General features: G+C 36.1%; 2 protein-coding genes, 2 long non-coding RNA genes and 1 other non-coding gene across 6 annotated transcripts; 3 read left to right on the top strand and 2 right to left on the bottom strand.

The window, feature by feature from the left end:
* Nucleotides 1–6,364: 6,364 nt before the first annotated feature.
* On the top strand, nt 6,365–8,151 carry LOC107946495 (mitochondrial outer membrane protein porin of 36 kDa). The gene is made up of 5 exons (XM_016880849.2): nt 6,365–6,601; nt 6,696–6,782; nt 6,995–7,056; nt 7,190–7,416; nt 7,509–8,151. Exons 1-5 carry the CDS (start codon nt 6,559–6,561, stop codon nt 7,813–7,815), a joined length of 726 nt encoding a protein of 241 aa, XP_016736338.2. The 5' UTR covers nt 6,365–6,558; the 3' UTR covers nt 7,816–8,151.
* Nucleotides 8,152–8,843: 692 nt separating this feature from the next.
* On the bottom strand, nt 8,844–8,916 carry TRNAA-AGC (transfer RNA alanine (anticodon AGC)). Its single transcript has one exon. It is a non-coding gene; the product is annotated as a tRNA-Ala (tRNA).
* A 10,447-nt stretch (nt 8,917–19,363) lies between these two features.
* On the bottom strand, nt 19,364–22,779 carry LOC107946494 (protein NRT1/ PTR FAMILY 4.6). 2 transcript variants are annotated; one of them, XM_016880847.2, is made up of 5 exons: nt 22,655–22,736; nt 22,462–22,567; nt 22,067–22,284; nt 20,530–20,970; nt 19,364–20,428 (listed from the first exon to the last, which is right to left on the bottom strand). In XM_016880847.2, the coding sequence occupies exons 1-5, from the start codon at nt 22,655–22,657 to the stop codon at nt 19,457–19,459; spliced, it is 1,740 nt and encodes a 579-aa protein (XP_016736336.1). In that variant the 5' UTR covers nt 22,658–22,736; the 3' UTR covers nt 19,364–19,456. The 2 variants fall into 2 exon arrangements, with proteins under 2 accessions (XP_016736336.1, XP_040962997.1); XM_041107063.1 differs by having other exon boundaries at nt 22,462–22,779.
* LOC121224216 (uncharacterized) lies at nt 19,978–22,072 on the top strand. The gene is made up of 5 exons (XR_005921826.1): nt 19,978–20,117; nt 20,264–20,485; nt 20,583–20,953; nt 21,258–21,364; nt 21,507–22,072. It is a non-coding gene; the product is annotated as an uncharacterized lncRNA (long non-coding RNA).
* LOC121224217 (uncharacterized) lies at nt 22,634–24,305 on the top strand. Its single transcript, XR_005921827.1, has 2 exons — nt 22,634–23,255; nt 23,857–24,305. It is a non-coding gene; the product is annotated as an uncharacterized lncRNA (long non-coding RNA).
* Nucleotides 24,306–25,210: the final 905 nt, after the last annotated feature.

The following is a 25,210-nucleotide window of genomic DNA, read 5'->3' as shown; positions in this document are numbered from 1 at the left end:
TTTGTGAAACTTTAGGGGTAAAAATGTAATTTTGCTAAAGTATGATTTTTGGACTGGAATGAATAGTGTGAAGGTTATATAAGTTAAATGTATTGTTATAAATCAAGAAATACGAAAAATTGAAATTGATCGATAAAAAGAAAAGTGAGAAAAAGTGAAAAATTTCCGAATAAACCTTTGGAATAAAAAGGGATACGAATGAAGTGACAGAAATGATCACATGTGTGGCACGGATTGTGTGTAGGCCACTATGTAAAAGTGAAATTGATGGTCACGTGTGTAGTACTATGTGTAAGCTACTATACGTACCGGATAGTTTCGATCACGTGTATAGTACTATGTGCAGGCTACTACGTGTATCGGATGGTAATGGTCACATGTGTAGTACTATGTGCAGGCTAGTATGTAAACTGAACATCATTGATTAATAAGGTGGTTGCTATGTGTTGAATCCACCGAGTATCTGTTATTATTCCGAAGTGTTCATCGGGAAATTGACTAAGTGTAATTGAATAATGAATATAGGTGTGGGATTGAATTGAATATCTACTTAGAAATGGAAAAGTGAATTTTGAATTGAATTGTAATTGAAAGTGAAAAAGTGAAATTATGAAAGAGTACATTTAGCAATAAAATAGTTTAGACAGCAACAGTTGTGTGACTTTGAAAAATCACCAAAAATGGTAGAGATTTAATTAGAGGGTGAATAATATATGAAATTGAAGCTGAATGAGTCTACTTTCATATAAAAGAAATAAAGTAAACAAAAGAGTTATATATTTTGAGATATTTGAATTTTAGTTAGACAAAGTTAGAATGAGTTCGAAATCCCCTATTCTGACTTTGAAAAATTGTAAAAAATTATAAAAAAAATAATTATGGGATAAAGTTTATATGTTTAGAATCCTCAGTGAATCTATTTTCAATAGAAGTAAACAGAAACAATATCTGAATTCTTTACAATGAGATAATTAATTTTTAGTGAAGAGAGGTTAGAACTGTCGAGTAGTGAAACAGGGGAAATTTTAAAGAATAAAATGTACTATTTGGCTAAACCAAAAATTTTGAAAATTTTATGGTAAGAAGATATGTGAATTTAGTTTCAAGAAAAATTTATAGATCTTAATTTGGAGTTCTGTAGCTCCAGGTAAAAATAATTTAGTGACTCTGACTCGAATAGACAACTTTGAATATATATGTGAGTGAATAGTGAAATTGTAGTTACTATTGTTTAAGTGTGTTATACACATTAAGGATGTGGAATGAAGAGGAGGAGGAAAATTGGAAGAACATATGAATGATTTATGTATAATTTTTCATATGCTCGATTATAATCAATAAACGATTGAAAAGAAATGATGTTTATAATTGTGCATTATTAGTTATAGTTAAAGTTCATGTGAGAAAATAAAGTTTCATAGTATGTGTATATGGTATACTTGGTATATGATTTGATATGTAGCAATGTCAGAAATGGTTTATGAATTAACTCATGTTGATAAGTTTGATACATAAATAAATGTGGTGCTTATCCATGCTTATAATGTTTATACTATATGTTTATTTGGCTAGCATGTTTGGTGTGTATGCTTAGGCTTTGGCCAAGTTGTCGCTGGATTACGCCACATTAAATTTATAAAATTATGCATTGAGATTTAAATGTCTAGATGGAAATATGCTTGTGACCATAAAAGGGTGGTAAGGTTTAAAGTTTGTAACCTCTATTAAAATGGTTTATCATGTGGTTAGTCTTCAAAAAGACTAGCTTGCGACTATGGTTGAGTGTAATGTTTATATCTTGTGTGATATGCATAGGAAACGGGAGTGAAAAGGAAATGAAATACTAGGTTCATGCTTGAAGTGTAAAATGATGCAAAAAATGGACGTTAAGTTAAACGATAAATATGTATTAGTATTGAACTTAATGAAATTGAATTGTACGTGAATTAAATGGAAATTGCAAATGATATGATTTGAATTAAATGAATTATTGTGGTATTGAAATGTATATTGGATTGAGAAATTAAATTGAATCGTGAACATGAGAATCGTGAATTAAATGAAATGGAAATGAAGCATTGAATTGCATGAGTATGTATTAGGTCTCAGAAGCCCTATTTGTTACAAATATAGTATTTTGAAGCTATAACGTGAAGATTTATAAAAACATGTTAAAATTTTGAAGAGTTTAAATTTGAATGAAATTTTATAACTCGGTTTAACATGTTTATAAGTGTATGTGTTCTGGTAATGCCTCGTACCCTATTCCGGCGTCGAATACGGGTAAGGGGTGTTACAATATGACATCGCCAGATTCGATCATAATGTTTAGACCGAATTTGGGGTGTTACACATTTTTTTTTCATGGCTTATATATATATATCCCAAAATCAAACACATCAAGTATTTAACCAAAAACATATAAAACCAAGCTTAACCAAAATGAATAAGCCATTTTCGCATGGCTCATATTTACATATCTTAACATCAAACATATTAACTAGACTATACATGTCATAAGTTCAAATTCAAATTTATAAAATACCAAAGATGGCCGATAGTGTGATAGACTTCTCTGACGATTCTCGAGCTCGTAACCAACTTCCAAAATCTATAAAACAAAGAGCAAACATACACACAGTAAGCTTTCACAGCTTAGTAAGTCATAAGTAATGGAAACATTTAATCATATACAAAATTAATCTAGTCAAACCGAAATAAACCATTATTAACTCATGTCCATTTCCAACTTATAATTTCATAAATCAAAACATATAAGTTTTGCATAAATTCTCCTTTGGCCGAATACCCATTCAAATATTAGTACACTTAACTGTTAATTTTTTATAATACATTTACATCATTAGGCCGAATATATATATATTCACATATACTATCACATAATTCACATTAACATATAACATTATATCATCAATTCAACATTCAACTTACCTTATTTTTTTTATAACTTGGTATGAGTACGTACCTGAGTCTTTCTAGCTCAAATTTTCACCCGATTTTAACCTATTATTACCCGTTGAACCATTCAGAATTAAAAAGGATACTCAGATAATCGAACATCTCGTACAACACCAACGTCCCAGACGTGGTCTTACATGTAATCACATATCGATGCCACTGTCCTAGACAAGGTCTTACACATAAGTCACAAGTCGATGCCAACATCCCAGACGTGGTCTTACACGATAATACATAATGAAATCCTATGTCATGACATATGTATCCTAGCTATTCCTAAAGTTCGTACGAGACTTTCGGATGTTGTAACTTGATCGAATCAATCTTGTAAACATATTTCCCTAGCTTATAAACATTCGGCCAATACATATTTATATTCATAAAATTTAATTCAACATATAAAATTTACATATATTCAAAATTAACAACATTTATATGCTTATAGACTTACCTCGGTTATTGACGAACAAAATAAAACAACTATTCGATTATTTTTGTTTTCCCTCGATCCAAATTCGTTTTCTTTGGTTCTTAATCTAAACATATTCAAATTTGGCTATTTAATAACATATTCCATTCAATTTAAATCACAAACACATAATTAGGGCATTTTGCACTTAAGCCCCTAAAATTTACATTTTCACAACTTAATCCTTTTTTCACAAAAAAAATACACATAATTTCACTATTTCATGCGTAGGTTGAATCTTCCTCATGCTCATACAAGTCCATGCATTTCATTTATTTCACATTTTAGTCCCTCAAAAATATTATTTTCATAATTTAACCCAAATTACTCAAGTTCATCAAAAATCCAAAGACAAAACATTGTAATCTATCACATATCTTTTATTTTCTATCATCAAATAACAGAAATCACAAACTATCATCAATAGCAAAACACAAAATCATCATCAAATTCAAAAATTAAAACATGGGCATTGTAAATTTCATAGCAACGATCTTAAAAATGTAAAAACTATCAAAAACCGAGCTAAAATTCACTTACAAATTATTCATGCAAGTGCCGAACTCTTTAAACACTCATGGCTTCTTTTCTTTACTTGTTTCGGTTGAGAATAGAAAAATATGAACATAAATTTTACCTTTGTTTTTTTATTTTTAAAAAAAATATAACTTGTTTATCAATTTACACATTTATCCTATAATGAAACATATAAAAATTGATTTTAACAACTCCACTACCGTCCACTCAAAAATAGCTATGGTATATTTACCATGCAAGGACTCCCACTAATAAAACCAAAGTCAAATAAGTCATTACACTTATAGAACTCATAATTTTTGCTTTACGCGATTTAATCCTTTTTACCGAATTAACTATTTAAAAGGTAAAATTTCTTTGCGAAACTTTCACAGGTAATTCTATCATGCTGTAAAACTCATTAAAATAATAAAATAAATAGTTTGACTCGGTTAAGTGGTCCCGAAACTACCTGTTCCGACTAATATCTAAACCGGACTGTTACACCTCAAGTTCTCGAACTATTATTACTGTCAAATTTCAAGGCAATAATAATTTCGTATCTTGGGTCGCTTATGTTGAATTGTGGTTTAGAGGGAAATGATACAAGGATCATCTAGAAATTGATGTTAATGAAGTTAATGAAATTGGGTCCCTTCTGTTGAATTATGTAGTTCATCGTGGCATTTATTTAACCCAAAGCTACTTTCTTTGTTTCAGTCCTACAAAACTTCTTAGAAAGTTTGGACTAGGGCCAAAACTTTATACTTCAATAATATTAGGTAGATTTACAAAGTTATCTCAAATCTTATTAATCTGCAGCAAAATCAACAGGATATGGCCAATTACTTGGGCCAGGTTGAAACTTTGAAGGATGAGTTCAATGTTGTTATGTCTCTTACTAAAAATGTCGCTTACCAGGAGCAGCAATGGGATAAGTTTTCATGGTACTTCCTTCGATTAGATTGTGAGCAGATTTAGCCTCGACCCAAGATCAGATTCTTACTAGCCCAACCATTCCAACTCTTGATGAGGTGACTGACTGATTATTTCACATTTCCTCAAACCAAGCCCAAGTTGAGGCATAATCCTCTATACTAACAGTACAAAAAACTGGCCACAAGGTGATAATCGAAGAGGAAACTGAAGTGGGTCTTAGCCTCCTCGCCATAATCGACCCACTGCTCATGTAGCCCAAGTTCAAGGAGATAGACTTCTTCCGCTTTCAACCACCCATGCACAAGGAACCAAATCTGTTTCATTGTTTGGATTAGGTTGTAATGAATATTTATAGGATCACGCGTTGGATCAACCAAGTAAATCTTTTGGCTAAGGTACTTTTGATCATAGTTTTGGTAACAAAATCTTTTTTTCTACCCTTACCTCTCATTTTACTTCCTCCTCTACAGTTACCTTAGATAATAGATCTCAAACCCTTGTTAAAGGTGTAGGAAAATTTTGTCCTATCTCTTCTATGCCTTTAATCTTAGTTTTATAAGCTCCAGTATGCCCTCATAACTTAATTGTTGCGTCATATTTTATTTCTATTATGTTTTTGCGCAATTGGAGTATCTCCCTACCCCTAATACCTACATCAGGATTTGTCGCCTTTATTTTCTTGGTGTTTCTTTTTAAATGGTTCAATTCGTCAAAATGAAATCACGTTCTTCTCTATACATTTTGAAAAAAATGTTCGGATTATTTCTATCTAGAGGTGATCATGGGTCGGGCCGGGCCTAAAAAAATTTTAGCCCGCGTCTTATGCCCGGGCTCGGCCCAAAATATGGGCTTGAAATTTTGTCCAGACCCGGCCTAGAAAAAAATTCCTAAGTCTGAGTCCGGCCCATTTTTTTAATAAACACCAACAATTTATTTTAAAAATAAAAAAAAATATTTTAAAAATATTTTAAAGTTAAAAAAATAAAAATATTTATTTATTATATATTCGGCCCGGCCCGGGCCAAAAAAGTGATACCCGATACCCGGTTCATTTTCTAAACGGACCTCTTTTTTTTGCCCAAACCTATATTTCGGGTCTATATTTTTACCCGAACCCTCCCATATTTCGGGCGGACAGTCAAGACGGGCCGAACCGCCCAACCCATAATCACCTCTACTTCTATCCTCATTTATTGTTGCTGCAATTGCATATTGACTCAAACAAAATCAAAATTTGAAAAAAAAAATAAGCAAATGAACATAAAAAAATGGCAATATCACTAATGCTGGTATTTTCAGTTCTTTTAAGAGTCTCTTTGAAAAAAAAAAGACTTAAAAGTAACTAAAGAAGCAAATAATAGTATCCTTCTCACTATATTAAATTAAGTAGTCACTAATTCACAAAAGTATAGGCAAATCCAAGATAAGAGACATCTGATTTAGGCTTGGCATTTTCGATGGACCGTATTATTGGTTCCTGGAAATTTCGTTTCATACAGGAATCTTTTGTTTGTCACTACTTTTGAAGCTTCCTTTCTGGCTCATTCTTCTCATTCTCAATAAATTTTCCTGAAACAATATATATATATTAAAATTAAAACTGGTTAATAAACAAGCTGAAATCCGCTGTTTAAAAGCTTAAACAACAAATTATCATGAATCCTGGTTTATACTTTGCTATAGGCAGGAAAGCTAGAGGTTACTTTATAACATTGTTTAATACAGATTCAGAATTGTTTCCTTAAGCACTTGCTGTTCTTCATTCATGCTTACCATCTGAATGTTTTGTTAGATCTTCTGTACAAGGATTATGCTCAACCTCAACCACTACAGATTCGGTACCAAAGTTATGATTGGAGTTTTGATTTCTCATGCCAAAGTAATTTTTCTCCTCTTATTCTCTTTTTTGCTCCAAGTCTGTTTTACAGGAATCTGCTTTTGGCCATATATATATATGTATATATATTAATCAAGTTGCTTCTTGCACTATTGAGTTGAACTGAGTCTATCATATGCAGCAGAATTTCTTGTTTGTAGGAAATTCAGCTGATGATTCATTTCCTGGCTTACAAAGTTTTTATGGTTTTACAGTTGAAGAGGTTTTGCCTGGATTGAACACAGTTTTTAGAGTTGTTGTTCCAGATTCAAGCCAGGTACTTAATAATATGCTTTAAATTTGCTTGTCATCTGAAACTTGAACAATGTAATGCACAATAAATGTGGACAAGAATCTATTGTAAGTATGCACAGTGCCAATTCTTACAGCAATGGTGATTGCAATAACAGGCAGAACTGCAATACTTGCGTGATTATGTGGGGTTTAGTGCTGGAATAGGACTGAAGGCAAACTCTGCACATGGATTTGATCCGATTGCTAACATCTCGGGTGTAATAGGAAGCACTGTCGTCTCTCTTGGAGCAGACCTGGGGATCGACATAACAACAAGGACTCTAAACAAATTCAGTGCCGGTTTGAGCTTGAATAGTGCCTTCCTTATTGCTTCCATGACCCTGTGAGCTTTCAGTATATAAATTTAGAGAAGAAAATAGAACTGTTATGGTTAGAATAGAAGAAATAAAAAACCTAGCATTTGTGACAATGCAGGAGTGATAGTTGTGACAGTGTAAAAGCATCGGTTTATCATCCACTGAACCCCCCAACAATGACTGCAATTGCAGCTGAGTTGAAGCATAGAATTTCCAGGGATGCAACCACCCTTACATTTGGAGCCCAGCATGCACTGTTGCCATATACATTGGTGAAGGCTCGTATGAATACTGATGGCAAAGTCAGTGCTGTTCTTCGGCAGGAAATTTGGCAAAGGTTCTATGTCTCCGTTGCAGGGGAGCTCGATTTAAGGGACAACAATAGTATTCCTAGAATTGGACTTTCAATGGCTATCAAGCACTAGAAAGAATACCCAATTCATCATATTCAGTTGATTTGGTCGCCACAAAATCATAGTATTTACTGTTATGTATACAGGGTCCTTGTATCAGTGATAAATAATGATGTGAAAGATATCATATAATGCAGAAAAAGTTAAGTTAATGAAGGGTTCATCGGAAGTTAAGCCATGAAGCAGCTGCTAATGCTGTGGAAACAATTGCAGTGAAAACAAGTGTTGCATTTGCATATGAGAAAAGACAAGATTGCAGCAAGAGGAACTCATGAACTAGACCGGGCAATTCTTGGTATTATTTTTGTGTCATAATCATATTGTATAAATTTTGATAACTTCATATGATCACATTTTGTTTCGCAGTATCATATTTTTTGTTAGTTTTTAACAAATCATGTTCTTGGTCATGGATGACAACCACAACTACAAGAGCAAAGGCAGCAAGAACTAAACAGGCACACATCAAAACCCATTATTCCCTGTCTTAAGCAGAACCCAGTCATATAGTTGCAGAAAGGTAGCCTGGAGGAGTCCATCTCCATTACAATCTGAGAAGTCACATGGGGAGCAGCAGCAATTCCATTCATGTCAATCACATCATTTCATTTGCAGTAATCCCCTCCCCAGGGACATTAACAGAGAAGCTATCTCGCAAAAACTACGAAAATAGACTGTTGCTGATCAGCAATACCAGCCACTCTCGCATATATTTACATATTCAGCGATCACCATGTCAGTTGGTTTGATTTGCAAAATTTTCTCATTACCCTTGCAGCTGCCTGCAAGTAAACACACAATAACAAAATTATATATTTTGAGGCAACTGTTACAAGAATCATAAAATAAAATTAAAATGTGCTTGGAGCTGGCTCCAAGTAAGGCACCATAACAAAGTTATATTTTGAGGAAACTGTTACAAGAGTCATAAAATAAAAAACTATAGAATAAGGAATGAAATCCCATTTCTGAGCAAGGAAAGAGGGTTTGGGAATCGGGTCATGGAAGCAAGAAATCCAAAAAAAAAAATTAAAAAGATTTGGAGATGCGGGGTATCGATCCCCGTACCTCTCGCATGCTAAGCGAGCGCTCTACCATCTGAGCTACATCCCCTTTGTTACAGGGCTTCAATCAGATTTAAGTAGAATAAAACTCTTTGCATCCAAAAGCAGGAGGACTAGTTCTGTTTGATTGTTATCTAGTCATTTAAGGCAAACCTTCTGAAAAGAGTGTGATGATTGGAATTCCGAATGTTACTCCTTTTTTTTTTTTGGTGAAAAATGTTGGTTATTCACCTTGCAATTTGCAGGTATGTTGTTTTATTTCTTCATCTGTTTTTTGTTTTTTTTTTTTTTGTGTCCGTATAAGGGTAGGCACATGCTAGCCTTAATGTTTCAATTAATGATGATGAACTGTTGAGTTGCCTAGAAACCAAGGAAAGATGACTTGTGATTAAGCACATGAGAATGCAGGACCACTACCAAATATATTGCTCTTATTTCAATGGAATATTTATTTCGTTCCAACATTTCCCAATTTCAGGTACACATATTGTCGTCAGATCAATCAAACTGGGGATGGGCTGACATTGCTCTTTTCCTCCCTTGAAGAGTGATTAAATGCTAAAGTTACATATTTTATATAATTAAATTGGTTAATTTATGAGAATGCACTATTAATTTTGCCATATTTATTGAATTTTGTGCAGGAATGCAATTTGAGGCTAAATAGAAGAAAAAGTAAACAATTGGGCCAAATTAAAGAAAGAAGCAAAGAAGGAGGGCCAAAGTAGAATTTTTCCAATATTAATTAGCTGAAAATTTTGTTAACTTAGTGGGGGAGATTATTTTGGGATTTATTTTATAATGGGATATTTTTTTCCTTAATTTCCTATGACTAGTTGGCTCCTAATTTAGTAAATTCACTACTATAAATAGAGTTTGTATTGTTCATTTATTCATCAATCAAAAATATTAAGTTCTTGTCTTTCAATACATTCTCCCTTTTTTCACGTAGCATTGTTGTTTCTTTAGTTTCCTTTCCTTCAATTTTTAATTTCCAGTAGCTAATCACCAAATCAAGCCATTTGCAATTCCTTTTTCAATTTTTTTCCAAATAGTCAACTACCCCACTTTAATATATTCCAACCCTCATACTCAATCACATCACCCACCTTTTCACCCATTTACCTTAATTAATTTATCAAATACCAACATGTCCTAAACCTTAGCCAATTAAACTCATTTTCAGCTTTAGGCCAAAATTAGCCTCGTCAAAAGTCGTGAGTTACGAACCCGAGCCATTTAACTCCTAAAATTCCAGTACTTATTACTTCTCCGGATTAAGAGTATGATTTTGTCAACTCATAAAGTCAGATCAACACTAAGTCAAAAAAGACGTCGTTTGATTTAGTGTGGTTAGACGTACAGTTGGAATTCCAAAAGGAACGTTTCTAATCGGTTTTCTGTGAACACATTGGCGTGCCAAGTGGATATTGTTGTTTGGTTCCGTCAAGGGAAGTAGTAACCGGATTTAAATGTCCTACGTGATTGAGGGCATTGGTTCGAGCTAGGCTCTTCTAGAACGCAAAGCTGCCGGAGTTCTAAATCACGAACGTTTCGTGGTTGTTCGATCGGTAAGGGTTAGTTATTGGACGTTCTATAACTAATTTACACAAGGAAGAGTTGGTGTCCGAGGCGTCCTTGGTAGCTATAACTAGCTTATTGGAAAAGAGGAGTTCATCCAATTTCGAGGATCGGTTCAAAGACGAGGAAAATTCGTGTCTAAAGCTGAACTCATTCTAATTAATCTTTCTTAATATTTATTTCACGGTTTTTATTATTCTGTTTTCAACCTTTACTTTGGACGTTATTTTTCTGTTAATTTTAGGTTTTCAAATTTTTATCCCCCCGAACGTCTTGGGCATGACAGCTGCCCCGACATAAATCTGGTCAAGCGAGCAACTATTTACAGTAAACCAGTCTCTGAGGGATCGACCCTACTCCCTATACTGCATAATTTGCAAATTAAGGCATAGGTTTATATTGGTGGATTCGACACCCATCAGTTTTGGCACCGTTGCCGGGGACTGGCAACACTTACAAATTGTTTAGATTATCTTCATGACTAGATCTTCATTCGGAGATCTCGAATACGACCCAGAGATCGAAAAATTAGCACGAGCGCGACGTAAAGAGACGAAAGTTCTTAAACGTGTAGAAGCAATTGAACGTGGAAAACAAGTCGAAGTGGTTGAACCTGAGACCAAACCATTTTGTGAAACATAAGAGGCGGAAGACAACCTCGATGAACCAGAAAGGATGGCGAACCGAACCATTCGTCAGCTAGCCGCTGCTCCCAATGAGGAAACACCGTTATGCATCAATTATCCAGCCGGAGAAACCCCGTTTGAGTTGAAGTCAGGCCTGATTCACCTTTTGCCCACTTTTCGAGGCTTGAAGAACGAAAATCCACATACCCACTTGAGAGAATTCCACATGGTCTGCTCAAGCATGAAACCACAGGGAGTAACCGAAGATGAAATCAAACTTCGGGCCTTTCCTTTTTCTTTAGTTGATACAGCAAGAGAATGGTTATTTTACTTACCCCCCGGTTTTATTAGAACGTGGGATAACTTATCTCGTGTTTTTCTTGACAGATTTTTCCCAGCATCGCAAGCAGCTGAACTTAGGAGAGACATAGTGGGAATTCGCCAAATGGAGAGTGAATCGCTCTACGACTATTGGGAGTGGTACAAAAAATTATGTGCAAGTTGTCCTCAACACGGTTTGACCGAACAATCACTTCTTCAATATTTCTACGAAGGTTTGCTCCCTATGGAGGTGAAGATGATTGATGCTGCTAGTGGAGGGGCGCTTGTCAATATGACTCCTCAAAAGGCAAGAGAACTGATATCCACCATGGCGGCAAATTCTCAACAGTATTGGCCGAATTCAGAACCCACAAGACGGGTTAATGGGGTAAACGTTTTATCCTTAAAAGATAAATTGGATAAGCTAACTAATATTGTTCAATCTATGCTTACAGAAAAGAAGAATCAGACCCAATTGTGTGGAATATGTACTACATCTGAACATCCGACGGATTTGTGCCCAATCCTCAACGAAAATTCAACGGCACATGTCGACTAGAGGTGCTCATGGGCCGGGCGGCCCGGCTGAAATATGGGAGGGTTTAGGTAAAAATATAAGCCCGAAAATAGGCTTGGGCAAAAAAACGAGGCCCGTTTAGAAAACAGGCCGGGCCTCGGGCACCACTTTTTTGGCCCGGGCCCGGCCGGCCCGACCCGATTTAATAAATATATTTATTTTTTTAATTTTAAAATATTTTTTACATACTTTTTTTAATTTTTTTAAATTTTAAAATATTTTTAAAATACTTTTTTTAATTTTTTTAATTTTAAAATACTTTTTTTAAAATACTTTTTTTAATTTTAAAATATTTTAAAATATTTTTTAAATACTTTTTTTAATTTTTTAAAATTTTTAAAATAAAAATAGGCCGGGCCGGGCCGAGCCCGGGCTTATGATTTTTTTCTCGGGCCGGGCCTGGGCAAAATCTTAGGCCCATATTTCGGGCCGGGTCGAAATTTTTTTATGGGCCCGGCCCATGTGCACCTCTAATATTGACGTTGTCGGAGGTTTTCCGGGACCTCCACAAAGACGCTATGATCCTTTCTCCAACACTTACAATCTCGGGTGGAAGGATCATCCCAACTTGAATTACGGAGCTAACCCCCGATATAATCCATCGTACCAACCAAGACCTCCGCAACCACCACTCAAGCCGAGCACATCTCTAGAAGCTGTTATGGAAAGACTTGCCGTCGATGTTGCGAAGTACCAACAGAAGACAGACGCATCAATACAGGAGTTAACTAATCAAGTTAGTAAACTCTCGATGGCAGTTAATCGTTTGGAATCTCAAGGTAAATTACCTTCCTAGACGGAGCCGAATCCTCGGTAAAATGCAAGTGCAATAACTCTTCGTAGCGGAAAAATTTTGGAACCAGTTCCCAACAAAAGTCATAGGCAAGACAAGGAACGGGAAAAGCAAATCTCTGATCTAAAAGCCAAACCAGAATCGGAAATTTAGAAACCAATTGTGATACCACCTCCTTTTCTAGGGAGACTCGCAAAGGATAAGAAAGAGAAGGAGGAAAAAGAAATCCTCGAAACGTTCAGGAAAGTGGAGGTAAATATCCCTTTGCTCGACACTATCAAGCAAATCCCTCGTTATGCGAAATTTCTTAAGGAATTGTGCACTAGCAAAAAGAGGTTAATAGGTAACGAAAGAGTAAATGTAGGAGAAAATGTCTCCGCAGTACTGCAAAAGAAAGTTTCGCCTAAATACAAGGACCAATATATGTTTGCTATTTCCTGTGAGATAGGTAATGTAGGCATTAAGAAAGTCATGGGTGATTTAGGGGCTTCCATTAATGTTATGTCTTATCCTATTTATAAGTTAATTAACGCGGATCCTTTGAAAAAGACAGGAGTAATAATCCAGTTGGCGGACAGGTCAGTCATTTATCCCGAAGGGTTGCTTGAAGACGTCCTTGTTAAAGTTAACAAATTAGTTTTCCCTGCAGATTTCTACATTATTAATATGGAGGACGATAACTCAACTAATTCGTCTGACATTTTACTTGGAAGACCGTTCCTAAGTACCGCAAGCGCAAAAATTGATGTTCAGAGTGGAACATTAACAATGGAGTTTGATGGCGAAATCGTGAAATTTAATGTCTACGAAGCCATGAGTCATCCTAACTCATTATCAAATATTTCCAGTATCGATAGTATAGATTGTTTAACTCAAAATTATTCTGAATATCATGACTTTGATGAGTTGGAAACTGTCCTTTACAGAAGCATTAACATGGATATATTGAGTCGTCTCGAGGAGTTAGCAGTTATAGAAGATCCGTTGCGAGAAATTGTCAAACACTTGGAGACGCAACCATCGTTGACGAATCGAGGTAACCAATTTGAACTATTACCTTCCCAAATTAAAATGTTGCCTTCAATTTTGCAGCCACCAACCTTGGAGCTTAAAGCGTTACCGGACCACCTCAAGTATGTCTTTTTGGGAGAGAAAGACACATTATCGGTAATAGTGTCAAACAGACTAACCAAAGACGAGGAGGAAAGTCTAGTTCGAGTTCTGAAGGATTATAAGGGAGCTATTGGTTGGAAAATAGTCGACATAAAAGGGCTAAGTCGATCCACTTGTATCCACAGAATTTCCATCGAAGATAACACAAAACCAAAGAGAGATGCTCAAAGGCGCCTTAATCCACCCATGACGGAGGTAGTAAAGAAAGAAATCCAGAAAATGTTGGATGCTGGAATGATATACCCGGTCTCTGACAGTGATTGGGTTAGCCCGGTTTATGTCGTGCCCAAGAAAACTGACGTGACAGTGGTACAAAATTCATCAGGAGAGCTAGTTCCTACCCAAGTCTAGAATGGATAAAGGGTTTGCATCGATTACAGAAAGTTGAACGCAGCTACCCGAAAAGACATTTTCCACTTCCTTTCATCGATCAAATGCTCGAGCGATTAGCTGGTAAGACTCATTATTGTTGTCTCGATGGATATTAAGGATTTTTCCAAATTCCGGTGGCGCCTGAAGATCAAGACAAAACAACTTTCACGTGCCCCTTTGGAATGTTTGCGTATAAACGAATGCCGTTTGGACTCTGTAATGCTCCGGCCACCTTCCAGAGATGCATGGTAAGCATATTCTCCGATTACGTCGAGAAAATCATTGAAGTTTTCATGGATGACTTTACGGTGTACGGTAACTCTTTTAACGAATGTCTCGATAATCTTGCTAAGATATTACAAAGATGCCTAGAATTTAATCATGTTTTAAATTATGAAAAATGTCACTTCATGGTTGACAAAGGATTAATTTTAGGTTATATAGTTTCCTCAGAAGGTATTGAGGTCGATAAAGCAAAAACGGATATTATTAACTCATTACCTTACCTCACATCTGTGAGGGAAATTCGTTCGTTTCTTGGGCATGCAGGATTTTACAGACGATTCATAAAAGACTTCCCGAAGATCGTGCAACCACTTTGCACTCTGTTACAAAAGGATAAAGAATTTAAATTTGACCAGACTTGTAAAGATGCATTTGACGTATTGAAGAAGAAATTGGTCTCCGCCCCTATAGTGCAACCACCAAATTGGAACTTCCCTTTCGAAATCATGTGTGATGCAAGTGATCGAAGTGTGGGAGCTGTTCTTGGCCAAAGAATAGGGAAAGAGCCTCATGTTATCTACTACGCTTCGAAAACCTTGGATGCTGCCCAAAGCAATTACACAACCACTGAGAAAGAATTATTAGCTGTTGTGTTTGCTTTAGATAAATTTATATCTTACCTATTGGGAACTAAAGTGATTATTTTTTCTGATCATGCAACTTTGAAATATTTGATAGAGAAGAAGGAGGCAAAACCTCGACTGATTAGGTGGATTCTACTCCTACAAGAATTTGATTTTGAAATCCGGGATAAGAAGGGATGCGAAAACTTAGTAGCTGACCATCTGAGTCGATTACTGATTCCAACAGATGACACACCATTGAAAGATAACTTTCTAGATGAAAACCTGCTTTCATCAAATGCGGTTCATCCTTGGTACGCAGATATAGTAAACTATCTCGTCACAGGTACTATACCTTTAGAATTACCAAAGTCTAAAAAAGATAAGATTAAAAAGGACGCTCGATATTACATTTGGGATGGTCCTTACCTATGGAGGCATTGCTCCGATCAGGTAACCCGGTGGTGTGTAGCAGAAACAGAGGTACAGTTTATCTTAACTTTTTGTCATTCTTATGCATGTGGAGGACACATTGGACCCAAACGCACCGCACATAAAATTCTCGAGTGTGGACTATTTTGGCCAAACATATTTCGTGATGCCTTCTTATTCTGTAAAACTTGTGAAAGATGCCAAAAAGTCGATAACCTTAGTCGTCGAAATGAGATGCCCCTTACTCCTATTCATAATTGCGAAATTTTTGATGTGTGGGACATCGATTTTATGGGTCCTTTTATTTCTTCTTTCGATAATTTCTATATACTCTTAGCTGTTTATTACGTTTCTAAGTGGATAGAAGTAAATGCTACTCGCAATGATAATGCTAAGACTGTGGTTGACTTTCTTAAAAGTTCTATCTTTTCCAGGTATGGCACCCCACGAGCATTAATCAGCGACAGAGGAACTCATTTCTGCAATAAACTCGTAAGTGCACTTATGGAAAAATATGGAGTGACTCAACGAATTGTCATTGCCTACCATCCACAAACAAACGGACAAGATAAAGTGTCAAATCGAAAAATCAAGTCCATATTGGAGAAGACTGTTAAACCTAACAGAAAGGATTGGAGCTTGAGACTAAATGACGCACTTTGGGTTTATAGGACAGCTTACAAGGGACCAATAGGCATGTCACCTTATCGACTTGTTTTTGGTAAACCGTGCCATCTCTCGGTCGAATTAGAGCACAAAGCATTTTGGGCAGTTAAGCAGTGAAATATGGAGATGGAGACCGCGGGAAGAGCTCGAAAGTTAGACATTCAGGAACTCGAAGAAATTAGAAACGATGCATATGAAAATGCTCGAGTTTATAAAGAAAAGACGAAGGCGTTCCATAATAAGATGATCACTAGGAAGTAGTTTTCAATAGGACAAAAAGTTCTCCTATACAACTCCACCTTAAAAATTTTCGCTGGTAAGCTTCGATCCAAATGGATAGGTCCATTTACTATCACTAATTTATTCTCAAATGGTGTAGTGGAAATTCAAAGCGAAGAAACCCGGAAGTGCTTTAAGGTGAATGGTCAATGATTGAAACCCTTCTACGAGAATTTTCAAACGCACACGATTGAGGAGATTGTTCTCGAGGAGCCCAGAATTTGAATAATAGGTCGTCGAGCTAACGACGTTAAACAAAGCGCTGTTGGGAGGCAACCCAAATTTTCTTTTCCTTTATGCAAATAAATTTTTTCTCTCTTTCTCCTACTTATCTTTACTTTTATTCTTTGAATTACATTGGGACAATGTAAAATAAGTAGGGGGAGGGAAACATAAATTGGTTCTAATTTGCTTATCTGTCATCGCTATTTTTGCATGTTTTTGGTAAAAGGTAAAATTTTTCTTTTAAATTGGGATGGTACACTTATGGTTTGACCTATTTAGCTATTTAATTCTTTATACATGAAACTTTTCAATAACCTAGACTTAGTGGGTAAGAAATTTTTGGGAATTATAAGTTTGCTTGACTGTCTACTTTTTATCATATGTCAAATTTTTGAATGCAAAAAAAATACTCCTCTGATACGAATGTTAAGAGTGAAAAATTGGGGCTGTACATCGGGCTGAGTAACCGGAACGTGGTGCTTGGGTTGTCATTACATCTCGCGTAAAAAGGTTCGCGTGGTTGCTTAATTTCTTTGCACTCACTCCGCTAACAAGTTATCATGAGTAGGGCAAAATAACCCGCTTAGAGACGTCCGAATTGAGTAATCGGAACATGGTGCTTGGGTTGTCATCATGTCTCGCGTCAAAAAATTCAAAAATGTCCTAAGTACAAAATATAATAAAATGAAAGGTAAGTCTATCAAGCTCTAATAAGTTCTGAAATATATTTACTTACTTCTTAGGCTAGGTTATTTGAGATGTTAATGTGCAAGGATTAAATTGTTGAGTTGTGCAAACCATGAGGGTCAAGTCCTATTTTGGAGAAATTTTTTTCCTTTTGCAGATACATACAAAATGCTCAAGGACTAGCATAAGCTAAGTAGGGGGAATTTGATTAAATGCTAAAGTTACATATTTTATATAATTAAATTGGTTAATTTATGAGAATGCACTACTAATTTTGCCATATTTATTGAATTTTGTGCAGGAATGCAATTTGGGGCTAAATAGAAGAAAAATGAAACAATTTGGCCAAATTAAAGAAAGAAGCAAAGAATGAGGGCCAAAGTAAAATTTTTCCAATATTAATTAGCTGAAAATTTTGTTGACTTAGTGGGAGAGATTATTTTGAGATTTATTTTATTATGGGATATTTTTTTCATTAATTTCCTATGACTAGTTGGCTCCTAATTTAGTAAATCCACTAGTATAAATAGAGCTTGTATTGTTCATTTATTCATCAATCAAAAATATTAAGTTCTTGTCTTTCCAGTAGCTAATCACCAAATCAAGCCATTTGGAATTCATTTTTCAATTTTTTTTCCAAATAGTCAACCACCCCACTTCAATATATTCCAACCCCCATACTCAATCACATCACCCACCTTTTCACCCATTTACCTTAATTAATTTATCAGATACCAACATGTCCCAAACCTTAGTCAACTAAACTCATTTTCAGCTTTAGGCCGAAATTAACCTCGTCAAAACCCGTGAGTTACGAACCCGAGCCATTTAACTCCTAAAATTCCAGTACTTATTACTTCTCCGGATTAAGAGTATGATTTTGTTAACTCATAAAGTCAGATCAACACTAAGTCAAAAAAGACGTCGTTTGATTTAGTGTGGTTAGACGTACAGTTGGAATTCCAAAAGGAACGTTTCTAATCGGTTTTCTGTGAACACATTGGCGTGCCAAGTGGATATTGTTGTTTGGTTCCGTCAAGGGAAGTAGTAACCGGATTTAAATGCCCCACGCGGTTGAGGGCATTGGTTCGAGTTAGGCTCTTCTAGAACGCAAAGCTGCCGGAGTTCTAAATCACGAACGTTTCGTGGTTGTTCGATCGGTAAGGGTTAGTTATTGGACGTTCCATAACTAATTTACACAAGGAAGAGTTGGTGTCCGAGGCGTCCTTTGTAGCTATAACTAGCTTATTAGAAAAGAGGAGTTCATCCAATTTCGAGGATCGGTTCAAAGACGAGGAAAATTCGTGTCTAAAGCTGAGCTCATTCTAATTAATTTTTCTTAATATTTATTTCACGGTTTTTATTATTATGTTTTCAATCTTTACTTTTGACGTTATTTTTCTGTTAATTTCAGGTTTTCAAATTTTTATCCCCCCGAACGTCTTGGGCACGACAGCTGCCCCGACATAAATCTGGTCAAGCGAGCAACAATTTACAGTAAACCAGTCTCTGAGGGATCGACCCTACTTCCTATACTGCATAATTTGCAAATTAAGGCGTAGGTTTATATTGGTGGATTCGACACCCATCAAAGAGTCCAGCTAACGAGCATATTCCTGCTCACTGTTCCATTACGTATTACACTTTTCATTTACTTTGATCTCAATCTGTTTATAAGTAAAAGTTGCATGCTATACTTTAAAGACCCATACTCTCGTTAGTTGCTAATATTACTAATTTCGTGCCACTTAGACATCCTTTTTTTTTATTTGGAGGCAGGCAAGTATTTCAAGATTAAGCTGTTTTCTTGGATGGTGTTGCTCTTGAACATTCAGTAAGCAAGGTAAGTGTGATGATTTGTGCACTCTGCCAACTTTGCGGCCATTTCTTGACTCGTTTATTAGCTTATTCAAATGTAAGTGAAAAGGTATTAGACATTAATCATTCATATAAATGGGGTTTACAGCTGATGAATTTGGTTGACCACAACTACTAGATCTGTAGATATTTTAATCAGCCGTGCTTTCTGTTCTGTACTTGTAACGGTTTGCCCAGAAGAGATAATGGAGGAAATTTAGACTGCTAAGTATGCACATTAACCAGTAAAACCTCTCTAGGTGGTAGTGATTCAAATTGCTACCAGAAAGCCATGGCGTGTGTCGAAAGATGCTGGTAATATTGTTGACCGTTGATATAAGCACTGAACTGAAATAGTATCCCATGGAAAGTGAAACCCAAGAGAGGGAAGTGGCCAAAGATCTCATGCTTTTCGGGGCCTCGGTGAAGAAGAAGTCCATCATGCCGGCTAAGGTGAAAAGATCAGCAGATCCCAGAAACAAGTACTGGAGAGCTATCCATAGGAATGTGATCGGTAGAGGCTCCGCAGAATTAAGTAGCCCCGACTCGATTGCTACCTTTTTCCTCTTCATTTCCACTACAGCTGCCACTGCCATTGCAATGATGGATAGAATCAGCCCTGTTCCTATTCTCTGGAGATGAGTGATTCCCATTTCAGTCTTGGTTACTTTCCTGGCAAATGGAACCACGAAATGGTTATAGGTTGGTGCAATGAGCATCACGAAGATGACAGGGAAGACAGGTAGAGAAGCTGGTGGAACTTTTAAGGAACCAATCTTGGTGTTCATGGTGGCTGCTTGTTGGATAGAAAAGGTAGAGAGCTGAGCAAGGCAGCAGTTCAGCATTATAGTGCACATAAAAACTGGGATTATTTTTAGCACTACCTTCACCTCTTCTACTTGCTTTACTGTACACTGTAACATTGGGCTAACTGTTTTTTCTGTGACTGCTTTATTTAGGAACTCCAGGTCTTCTGTAAGAGTCTGACTTGGGACCTTCACCTTGGTAGCATTCCCTTCTTCACCGGTTTCAGTAGTGTAGGATGAGGGACTTGTCTTCATGCCCATGACTGCATTGCTTGGATTCTTAGACTTGCAATTGTTGCAAACTGCTGCAATTAAAACCTGTTGGGCATGAATGAGAAAGGGTCACTTAGTCAAGCTCTAGCTTTGCAACTTGCGGTGCTTTTGTACTCTTAAATTTAATTATTCGTTTGAGTTTCTACCTTAAACATTGTGGTAATGGGACTTCCTGCTGGAATCTTTGTCCTGTAAATAGGAGAGCCAAGGAGAAAAACGGGGATAGAAGCCAGTATTGCAGCAGTAGCAACACCAAAACCCCATTGCCACCCTTTGTTGTCTTCAATCCATACCACAAATGTTACTGCAATTAAAGCTCCACAAGAGAGGGAGAAAACATAGTAATTGAAGAAGGATGATCTCTGCTTCCTCCCTTGTGGGGTGGTATCATCAAATTGCTCAGCTCCATGAGGGGGAAGTGAACCTTTTATTCCACCAACACCTAGTGCCACCAGATAAAGTCCAGTAAACAACATGGCTGCTTTCCGCCGATTGACTTTCTCGCATTGAATTTCAGTGCTTGCTGAAGCACAAATTGGTGGTTTCAATGAAGGTGTGTGAGCTTGCACTGTGAGTATCAATAACCCCTGTTTGATTATTAGAATTTGTTAAAAAAATCAGGTAGAAGCCAAGTAAAAAATATCTGCGGGAAAACAACAAACAAACAAAAGCCCCTATTACTTATTACACATCTAAAAACAATGGCAAATGGAGTTTTAATGGGCATCATGTTCTTTTGGTCACACTACATTTACTTTATGAAGATTGGGGGAGCTTGTATGGCACATACACTTTTGCCCCCTTAATTGCATTAATAACACCCGCTTTTAATCAAGTTTTTACATGGTTGGACATGGACTGCATTTAATTGAAGTGGACTCAGATGGGGAATTAGACGTGGAATTTTTTTCTTCCACCAATAAAATTTCTCTAAAGGAAAAGCAGATTCATTTGTGGGACCAAGCCCAGTTGCCATGAAATGTAAGCCAAATTAACACTTTCAATCTTTGTATTTCCCCCTGCCCCACCCCTTGTTTTCATAGATCATTATTGGGTAGGCTTGCTCTGTCTTACTTGTGATGGAGTCATTGTTCTGAACCCATTGATAATGTGTCAATTGTAGGTAGGGACCTCATCAGGTGGGCCTAGGGTAGTAACATATCCCTTTGAAATGCTAATTGGGACATGCAGCATTGTTCACACATGCTTCTAGATGAATGGAGCATTAAATGTTTCGTCGTGCTTGAAATAACAAACAGATACTTTGTGGTGATTTCTGCTCTACACCCTTCCTACCAAAGAGACTTGAAATTTATGTTACCCGAATTTGGGTGTAAGTTTTGGATATGGCTAAGTGCCCAAAACAGATATGGTCAGGTTTTTTTAAGTTTTTACATGTATTGTGAGGATCTTTGAAAGTCATAACTCCATATCCATATATCAAACACAAGTGTTTGATGCTGAGTAACTCAACAAAAATGAAAAATCGGAGCAACATAGCTTGAAAAAGCCAATTAAGTGCTCTCTTGACCAACTTGTACCCCAGTTGATGGCAGCTTTTGTGCTGGTCGATTTTCATATTTCAATATTCGGTTAGTTTATTGTTGTCATCTAAGCTTCCAAAGAAAATGGGGAAAAAATTAATATAAAGTTGAAGAGTTTAAGTTTACTAAAGATTCTTACCATGAATTCTATTGCAGCACTTGTCAAATAGAGGCGATAGGTGGTGAAGTAAGCATCCGATAAAAAGCCACCAAGGACAGCAAGGAGGAAGGCTGTTCCCATGAAATTGGTAACAATATTTGCAGAACTTGATGGAGAGTAGTGCATGAACTTTGAAAGGTATAGCACAAGGTTGCTTGCATTAGCCAGGAAAGCTAGATTCTCCAGTATCTCCACCACTAGGATATAATTTAATTGCAATATCAATATAAGATAATATAACATATCGTAAAAATTTCTTTCATATTGTTGAATTTACTATATCTAAACTGTTCTTTGCTGCAACAACCAAGTTGCGTACTTTTGTAAGACCTTGGAATCAGATAAAAAACAATACAGATGATGTTGCTACTGACCTAAGACAAAGGAGGCTGCTAGCATGCCACCGTGTTGGTCTCTCATGGCAGGTTTATTCCTCCAATTTACATACCCTTCCCATTTGTTTAACTCTTGTCCTTCTTCCTGCAACAATGAACCAGCAACTGAATTAGAAACAAGTGGCAAAGCTTGAAGATAAAATAAGAAAAAGGAACAAGATGTTAAGATTACCATAGCAACGTTTATTGTTATTATTATATTTAGTGTTTTAAACTCAGGAGGGATATCTCTGGTAGAGAAGACTTTGATACAGAATTTCTTGAATAAAAGGTAGTAGAGTTATTTATATAGACAGAAAATATGTGGTCCAAGCATTAGAGAAAGGTCTAGACCCTATGATAATGACTACTCATTTCCTCCTATATTGTCAGTGTAGGTTGTAGATTGAAGGGGAGGGGGAGCGAGAGAGAGAGAGAGAGAGAGAGAGAGGGATACTAGTGGAGGTGTATTCTTATCTAAGATCACTTGGTTATAGTGAATCATACAGGAAATGATGATAAAAATGAGAAGCATAATAGGTTAGGAATCAAGACCTGTTTGCACACTTGTTATGATGATTGAAAAATGCTGTTATGTTTTCTGTTTTAGATGGGCTCCGATTACCCCAGACGATATGCCTAACCATTATCATCAAAACAACACGAATAAGAAGATTATTTGAACTTCATGATGATGGTCATATTTATTATTTACGCAAAGGAGCTCATAAAGAGGAAAGAATTGCAAATATTAAGTCCAACGTTTACATGGAGCCAACTGGATTAATTCTCAGGTTCTACTTAAACTTGTCTATACATGTGTAAGGAAATTATGATAGCGAACATGTGTAAGGAGATTATTTTCTAGTTGATATTAGCTGCAAATTGGAAATGAATGTGGTGTCAGATGATTGCCTGTCCAGAGTACTGTGCAATACATAGATGCCCAGACGTATTTATTTTTATCAAGGATGAGTATCTGAGAATGAGATATAAAAATAAAAGAAACAAGTGGAGTAGATTAAATGAAGCTATAGTGATATGATGTTGATGAGGGTAAAGTTAAGATCCTTGCTTTCTGTACATGCCCCACACCCACACTCACTCTTTCTGGTGGTAATGCCATTGGGACTTAAAGCTAATCTTAAGAGAGATAAGTGCCTTTTCTACTTCCACTATCTGTGTTTTATCCTCATAGATCCTATATTTTGACTTTCCTAACATAGATAAAGTGATGAACAGTTGAAATTTTTTCTTGTATAAAAAAGTTGTTCCAGATCACTTGGATCAGGCTGATTGAATTTCTAATCTGACAAAAAGAGCTAATCTCTTTGTCATGTCGTGTCACCGTCTAATACATGTGAATTTATTGTCCCTTTTTCATGTTGCTACTAGTGTTTTCAGCTTCAATTCTCACAAGTCAAGTCACTAGAAAGAAGGACATCTGAGGAGTGTGGTGTACTATTTGATTCCAATGGCATTACCTTCATCACCGGTTTCCTTTGTAGGCCACCTGAAAGTCCCTTTGCTCAGCCGATTAAGTGGACGTGATAACGATGTACCTTTTCCAAATCTCCAAATTGGGTGGCTTATAGCCTTTTAGGATTGGGACCAGACTTCCTTCCATTTGCTTGCATGCATATATTGCCACCCATGCTTAGATGCTTTTAATGGGACACATCGCTGAAGCTTTCCGGCCATAACAATTAACTTGGAAGTTAGGTGTGGGTTTCCACAAGTTTTTGCCGTTGGCCTTGATATGTTAACCATTATAATGAAACAATGTAAGGTGAATTAGCATTTTAGGAAACAATTAAATAAAAGCCAATGAAATTAAAGGGTGACCACACGAGAATGAGATTGCATGTGCATTAAACTAGTATATTGAGCAGCATATGTTGTTGACCATAGCAGGAATGGGCATACTGTAGAGGTTGGACAATGTCACTATACGCCCAGCTCCTTTGCCTATTGATGAAGGAAGAGTCGTACCGGACGCAGGCCGATGTTCCCTCACATACCACCGCCCACTGATCCATGCCCCCCTTCTGCACCTCTTTAAAGATTTTATTCATTTTTTTTAGCATAATAATTTTTTTAAATCATTTGTCATTTATTTAATTTTTCGTCTCTTTTAAGTCTTTAATTTGTATTCTTTTATCAAATATAACATTTTTAACTTTACTGACATGACATATATGTGAATTGCCACGTGAATGGTACTTTTTAAAATTTTAAAACGTAAAAAAATATAAAAATCAATTTTTATATTTTATTATTTTAAAAAATTAATTAAATGTTGATATATCATCTGTAATATCCAATTTTAGCCCGGGCTCACATATGGAAACATAATTTTTGAGGATATGCAATCTTAGATATGATATGCAATCTTAGATATGATATGCAATCTTAGAATATATGATTTTGTAATCTTAGAGATTTAAATTGTAGATACCCTTTAATCTTAGCCGTTGATGTAATTGATCTGTACCGTTGGATTTGGGGAGGCTCAACTATAAATAGAGGCCTCTCCCTTCATTGAAAAGGAGAAAAAAAAGGAGAAAAGAGGAGGAGGAATAAAAAAGAACGATTGGCAGTTTTTTAAAGGTGGCTTACAATTTTTTTTCTTTTGATTATTTTTTACTTATTCACGATTTTAAAAAAGGGAGAAGGTGATACCACTGCAAATTTTATTTATTTAGCCCCTCCGCCTTTTAATATTTTTGTAATTAAGTTTTCTTTATTT

This window comes from Gossypium hirsutum, chromosome D12 (genome assembly GCF_007990345.1).
Source record: "Gossypium hirsutum isolate 1008001.06 chromosome D12, Gossypium_hirsutum_v2.1, whole genome shotgun sequence".
NCBI classification, from domain to species: domain Eukaryota; kingdom Viridiplantae; phylum Streptophyta; class Magnoliopsida; order Malvales; family Malvaceae; genus Gossypium; species Gossypium hirsutum.
Note: the sequence above shows the minus strand (reverse complement) of the source record. Positions and strands in the feature narration are given on the sequence as shown.

Excerpts from the sequence above, each read along its gene's own strand:
- LOC107946495 (XM_016880849.2), top strand. The coding sequence starts at position 6,559 with ATGAATCCTGGTTTATACTTTGCTATAGGCAGGAAAGCTAGAG. Across the intron at positions 7,057-7,189 it reads TTGTTCCAGATTCAAGCCAG|GCAGAACTGCAATACTTGCG; the intron begins GTACTTAATAAT and ends TTGCAATAACAG. Across the intron at positions 7,417-7,508 it reads CTTATTGCTTCCATGACCCT|GAGTGATAGTTGTGACAGTG; the intron begins GTGAGCTTTCAG and ends GTGACAATGCAG.
- LOC107946494 (XM_041107063.1), bottom strand. The coding sequence starts at position 22,657 with ATGGTAATCTTAACATCTTGTTCCTTTTTCTTATTTTATCTTCAAGCT. Across the intron at positions 22,285-22,461 it reads AGCAGCCTCCTTTGTCTTAG|TGGTGGAGATACTGGAGAAT; the intron begins GTCAGTAGCAAC and ends ATTATATCCTAG. Across the intron at positions 20,429-20,529 it reads CCATTACCACAATGTTTAAG|GTTTTAATTGCAGCAGTTTG; the intron begins GTAGAAACTCAA and ends CATGCCCAACAG.